Raw genomic sequence first — 6,291 nt, forward strand, 5'->3', positions numbered from 1 at the left:
ACCGCTAATAACATAAAAAAGGCCCTATAAGAAATAAAAAGGGCGAGCGGACCGAGGTATGGCGGGCACATGAATGATTTTTCTTCAAGAATCATTTTTAGCCTTAATTGATAACATAAATGAGTTTAGCACTTCTCAAGTTCTTGGTCTACTGCCTTGAGTTAATTAACGAATTAATGACATATTTCATTCATAGAAATAGTACTCCTACATACTTACTAAATATGGATAGAAAAAAGCTTAGACTTGTGCCAAGCTAACTGAAGAACAGTGATGCACTAATTTTAGCGCCAAGTTTCACTGCAAGAAAGTAGAGATCATAAATAGGTAGCTTGCATTCTCATCCATGAGTGCATCCACTGGACAGGGTTTGCCACTCTAGGTGCTATAAAGAAGCTATCCCCTCCTCTAAGAACGGGCTACGCACCTCGTCTCCTCTTCTTCCTCCTCGTGTGGTCTCTTCCATCCATCACCGTTGTCTAGCCTATTCGCAGATATGGCGGGGGGCGTGGTGATAAGTTCCTCCGGGGGCAAGGTGTACCCTGGCCACATGACGGCCTTTGTCTTCTTCTCCTGTCTCGTCGCCTCCTCTGGCGGTCTCATCTTCGGCTACGACATCGGCATCTCTGGTACCGCTAATTACTTCATTAAAACAATGAAATGAAATACAACTAACTGACCATGAGAGAGTGAAAATTTTGTGGATTCCATCCCATGAAGGTGGTGTAACATCCATGGACTCGTTCTTGAGCGAGTTCTTTCCGTCGGTGTACGCCCAAGCCAAGGCAAACAAGGAAAAGAACCAGTACTGCAAGTTCGACAGCCAGCTGTTGACGCTGTTCACGTCCTCACTGTACCTGGCCGCGCTAGCAACATCGTTCCTAGCGGCGTCAGTGACGCGCATCTTCGGCCGGAAGTGGTCCATGTTCTGTGGCGGCATTACCTTCCTCGCGGGCTCGGCACTCAACGGCGCCGCCACTAACGTGATGATGCTGATCCTCGGCCGCATCCTCCTCGGCATCGGCGTAGGCTTCGCCAACCAGTCCGTCCCTCTCTACCTCTCGGAGATGGCGCCGGCGAACCTCCGGGGCATGCTCAACATCGGCTTCCAGCTGATGACCACCATCGGCATCCTGTCCGCCAACCTCATCAACTACGCCACCGTTAGCATCGAGGGCGGCTGGGGCTGGCGCATCGGCCTTGGCCTGGCTGGCGTCCCGGCGCTCATCATTACCCTCGGCGCACTCGCCCTGCCGGACACTCCCAACTCCCTCATCGCCCGCGGCTACACTGCCGAGGCCAAGAAGGTGCTGGTCAAGGTTAGGGGTACCTCAGACGTGCACGACGAGTATGACGACATGGTGGCCGCCAGCGAGGAGGCCAAGGCCATCGAGCACCCTTGGCGGAACATCCTGGAGCGCAAGTACCGTCCCCAGCTGACAATTGCCTTGCTCATCCCCTGCTTCCAGCAGCTCACCGGCATCAATGTCATCATGTTCTACGCGCCCGTGTTGTTCCTCACAATCGGCTTCGGCGGCGACGCCTCGCTCATGTCCGCCGTCATCACGGGGCTCGTCAACATGTTCGCCACCATCATCTCCATCGTCTCCGTGGACCGGCTCGGCCGCCGCGCCCTGTTCCTCCAGGGCGGCACACAGATGTTCGTGTCCCAGATAGTGGTGGGGACTCTAATCGCTCTCCAGTTCGGCACCACGGGCGAGGGGGAGATGTCGCGCTCCTATGCCATGCTGCTGGTGCTATTCATTTGCCTCTACGTTGCCGGGTTCGCATGGTCGTGGGGGCCGCTGGGCTGGCTCGTGCCCAGCGAGGTGTTTGCGCTTGAGATCAGGTCGGCAGGGCAGAGCATTGCCGTGTGCGTCAACATGACGCTCACCTTCATCATTGGGCAGGCGTTCCTCACCATGCTCTGTCACCTCAAGTTCGGCCTCTTCTACTTCTTTGCGGCGTGGATGGTCATCATGACGACCTTCATCGCCCTCTTCCTGCCAGAGACCAAGGGGGTTCCCATCGACGAGATGAACCTCGTCTGGAGCCGACACTGGTTCTGGAGCAAGTACGTCGTCCAGGAAGGCGGCAGCAACCGCAGAACACACGGCGTCTAGTCTAGCATCTAGCTTTTCATTTAGCGAGCGTGTTTGTGCTTCAGATGTAAGTAGCCACCATAAGAATTTTGGCAGATCAGTTTTACTACCGTCGGATTTTAATTCATAAGTTTTAGGACATCTTTACTACCGTCGGATTTTAATTCATAAGTTTTAGGACATCCCTCAAGAGAGATGTTTTAGGAAGTCTGCAAATTGAAATGTAGAGATAGGCATTTGTTTAGCGATTTCACGTTCTAAAGAAAAATGTCTTCTTTTTCCTTTGAGGAAAATAGAGAAAGCCTTTTTCTTTGAAATTGAGCAACATTGTAAGCGATAGAGTTTAAAAAGTCTAGAGTTGAACTCAAGACCTCAGCTTCCATCCCGACTTTACGAACCATCTGGGCTGAGCTAATGTTTCGACAAAGCTTTGCGTCGTTGTTTATTTCACTATCGTGTTGAACGTCAAATGATCTTCACTGAGAAATGAATATATAACACCTCCTGAAGAACCAGAGTTAACTTATCATGCCTGCAATGCGCGTGTTACCATATTATACACATGGAGATAACCAGGGTGTGTTTGAACAAAAAAAATCTTGATCATAGTTGTCATGGTGTTGTACGTAAGATATGATGTCTACGGCACATAATTACCATACTAGATGACCAGTTGCGCCAAATGGCGCAGAGACCTATTTAAAACCATGTGCTCATTGAAATTATTTGCATTTTTTTAATAACTTTGTGTTTGGGTATATGTTAAGAACTTGGCCTTTTGTATAAAAGTTTGATTGTACAGAGCTAAGCTCTCGTAAAAAGAAAGATGGCAACAACAGAGTACAATTGTATTGTGTGCAACGACATCCAAAATTAGTTAGCTAATAAATGGTTTGAAAGAAACCAAATATTTCAGGAGTGTGTATCCCACATCTCACTCTCCTAGAAAATGAGCTCACAGAAAAAACAAGCGGCCATCAACTCAGCGAAAATACAATTGATTTGGTTCAACAACGGTAAGAGAAAATCAAAACTGGCAAAGAAACAAAACATTTAAATTATTATTTTTATCCATACAAGAGAGTCGCATGTAAATTCATTCAAAGTAGAAAAGGGATCTTCATATAAGCTTCTTGCTGAGGACATTTCTTGACTGGAAGGTCACACTTGAACCCATTACACTTATAAAACCTAGCCCTGTTGTCATTTCAATTGCAAATTAATCATCAATAATGCAAAATAATTTATGACCAACAAATGATCTGGAGGAAAATATTAACAATGCAAATAAATATACACACGTAGGAAGATGCATCACAATAGTCATATTACTTGAATTTCTAACCTTACCAGCAAAATCAGATCATCATGGATAGTAAACAAAAGAGACAAAGCTTTTAACCATAGTTGGTGCTTAACCTTCTTGCTGCTAATGATTTTGGCCATGAAGGCATCGGAGTAAGGGGAAGAAGAACGGGACGGCGCCTGCCGCAAGTTGCCGATGGGTGTTGACGGCCTGGCAAAGCCATCTCCCTCCTCCATGAAAGGTGGCAGTCGGTGGAGAGGTGTAATTATGACTAGATGTAAAAACAAGCTGGAGCAAACCAGAAAACTGACAAAAGCAGAATATAATATAATTATATTGCATAGTGTACTAACATAATTATATTCCGGATTAAACTCAATTGCACAACAATTTAGAGGGTTAAAATGTAGTGCACATATATATCTCAGTAGCACAAAAACTATTTAGCTAACTTCACTAATAATGTACTCCCTCCGTCTTAAAATAAGTGTCTCAACTTTGTACTAACTTTAGTACAAAGTTATACTAAGCTTGAGACACTTATTTTGGGACGAAGGGAATAGAAATTAACTTCAGTGTACTAACATAAATATTTTGGATATAAGCAATCAACTACGAATAAAACATGAGAGATATCCTACCATTTTAAGAAAAGAAAAAGAGCTCAGATAGCACAACATGGAGCTGTATTGACCAGTCCCTTTTAAAGAAAGGCTTTAGGATCAGAAGTTGTGTAGTTTATCAACTTGGAAATATAAAAGCCTTTCCGTCAAATCATTACAGCACCTCCGACAAAAGCTAATGGGAGTTTTATACCAAGGCAATTCAGTTCAGTTACCAAATAATGAACCTATATACTTCTCAACATTTAGTTTTGTATGTAATAAGAAAGCCTGTGCCACATGATTTTTTTGGATCACAGAAACCTGGCATGAATACATCTGAATGAGATAATCAATTTGTCGAAATGCTAGGCAGACACATGAAAAACACATGAGTAAAGAAAAATATATGATTGGTATCAGTATTTGATCCACCTGGGTACATGTACATCAGTACATCCTAAAAGCAACAAACAAGCTGCCATGCTACCTAATCTGCAGCTTATCACGTGATACACAGAACTTCACAAATCATCAGGACATCATGTACTAGAATGCATGAGCAAGCAGACAAACAAGCTGACCACAATATAAAGCCGGTGGCTGTACTGATCCTCACCACTACATCATTGTAATTTGTTCAAACCAGCACCTAAATTCCACACACTGCCTCACTATATGCAGGTGAAAGGGCATAAACCAGAAAGCGACTGAACAAGCGATTGGCATACCTAGTTTGGACCTTGTATGCAGAGTTGGGGAAATGAGAAAGTTGGAGGCGGTGTTATTGTGAAATCAGCATAGACCTAAAAAGTAGTTATCCAACTAATTAGATAAAAGACCTTGATTAGAGAATACCTGCACCCAAACCTTTCATTAACAATCGTTTTGTTGTTGGTCTGCACCTTATGAACCCAAAGTAAGTTTTCCCTTTTACTTTTGTTTTTTCATGCAAATGTGTAACAGATAGAGGGTCTGAAAAGAGAGATTGTTCAGAAGAAAGAGAGGGCACGGAGGGGAAAGGGATTACCTGTGAGTGGAGGCGAGGATGGAGTCGCAGGGTTCATCCAGTATGGAGGAGCACTGTACTGGCTGGGCTGCTTCGGGACCTCGCGGTGCAAGTTGCCGCCGGCATGCTCCGAGTCATACCTCCTGTGCGCCGGGCGCGCGCGTTCCGAGCTGTCGGGCACGCCATCCTGAAATGTCTGCGGGCGGGCCGCGCCCATCTTACCGGACTTCGCGCACCATGCGTGTTGCCGTTGCCGCCGACACGATCTGCTCGTGGTCGCCTGTCCGCGCTTCCGCACACATGCTGCTATGCGGAGCAAGGTGGCTGCAGAGGCTGCGGCGGCACTCACGGCGGAGCAGAGGCGAGTCGATCCACCTCCCTGGCTAGCATCCACGCCTCTCCTCCTCCCGCCGGCTAATGCCCGACTGAGCTCCTCCTCCCGCGGCTTCCTCGTGAGCTGGGGTGGATAAGGATCTCGGGAGGCGGTGGATCTGATTGACGCATGGCGCAGGGGTCAGGCAGAGCACGACGCAGGAGTCAGCCGCACAACTCTTGGATCTCCCCTCTCTCCAACACCAGACGCGAATGCAAACGACGGCGCGGCGACCCCGACGAGACCCGCATCCAGTGCAGCCGACGGACGGGACCACGAGCAGCGTCAACCCACCCATCATCGCGGAAGACCAAAGACTATTGCAGAAGTCGGGGGCACACGCATGGGGCGACCCCTCTGCAACTGCTCCCCACGACGCACGACACACAACGTGGGCAGTGTGCCAGGAACGTCCCGCCAAGAGCGGTTTAACAGGAAAATCAGTAACGTGAGTCCGCGCGCACACAAAAATGCAACAGCCAGTTCACTGACACACGTGACCAAGAAGAAGATAGGCCCACCTACAGCGTCACCGGCCAGCGAAGCAGAGTGGCGAGCGGAATCGTAAATCGCGCACAGCGCTCAGGACGCACGCACGCGGCGCGGCAGGAGAGGCCGCCAGGCACCCGAAAAAGGCTCACCCAGCCAATCGGTTGACAGACCGAGCCCACAAGTCATGGTTTGCCATGAACTCACCACGCGGTCAAAACGAAAAGCAACGAAGATCCAACGTCAACCAACGCAAATAGAAGAAGTTTGACCAACATCTAATGGCCCAAATTGAAGCAAAGACGAGCAACAAGCAAGGAGACGAGTTGGCTAGCCTCATTATATGTTTAAATTATTCACATAGAAATTACCAGGGGGTATGTTTCAAACATACTTTTTACGGAGGATAA

General features: G+C 47.6%; 1 protein-coding gene and 1 long non-coding RNA gene across 2 annotated transcripts; one reads left to right on the forward strand and one right to left on the reverse strand.

The window, feature by feature from the left end:
* Window positions 1–378: 378 nt before the first annotated feature.
* On the forward strand, window positions 379–2,208 carry LOC123160797 (sugar transport protein MST5). Its single transcript, XM_044578633.1, has 2 exons — window positions 379–629; window positions 721–2,208. The coding sequence occupies exons 1-2, from the start codon at window positions 497–499 to the stop codon at window positions 2,121–2,123; spliced, it is 1,536 nt and encodes a 511-aa protein (XP_044434568.1). The 5' UTR covers window positions 379–496; the 3' UTR covers window positions 2,124–2,208.
* Window positions 2,209–3,143: 935 nt separating this feature from the next.
* Window positions 3,144–5,796, reverse strand: LOC123160798 (uncharacterized). Its single transcript, XR_006480380.1, has 2 exons — window positions 5,041–5,796; window positions 3,144–4,816 (listed from the first exon to the last, which is right to left on the reverse strand). It is a non-coding gene; the product is annotated as an uncharacterized lncRNA (long non-coding RNA).
* Between the last annotated feature and the right edge of the window lie 495 nt (window positions 5,797–6,291).

Source organism: Triticum aestivum, chromosome 7B, assembly GCF_018294505.1.
Source record: "Triticum aestivum cultivar Chinese Spring chromosome 7B, IWGSC CS RefSeq v2.1, whole genome shotgun sequence".
Taxonomy (NCBI): domain Eukaryota; kingdom Viridiplantae; phylum Streptophyta; class Magnoliopsida; order Poales; family Poaceae; genus Triticum; species Triticum aestivum.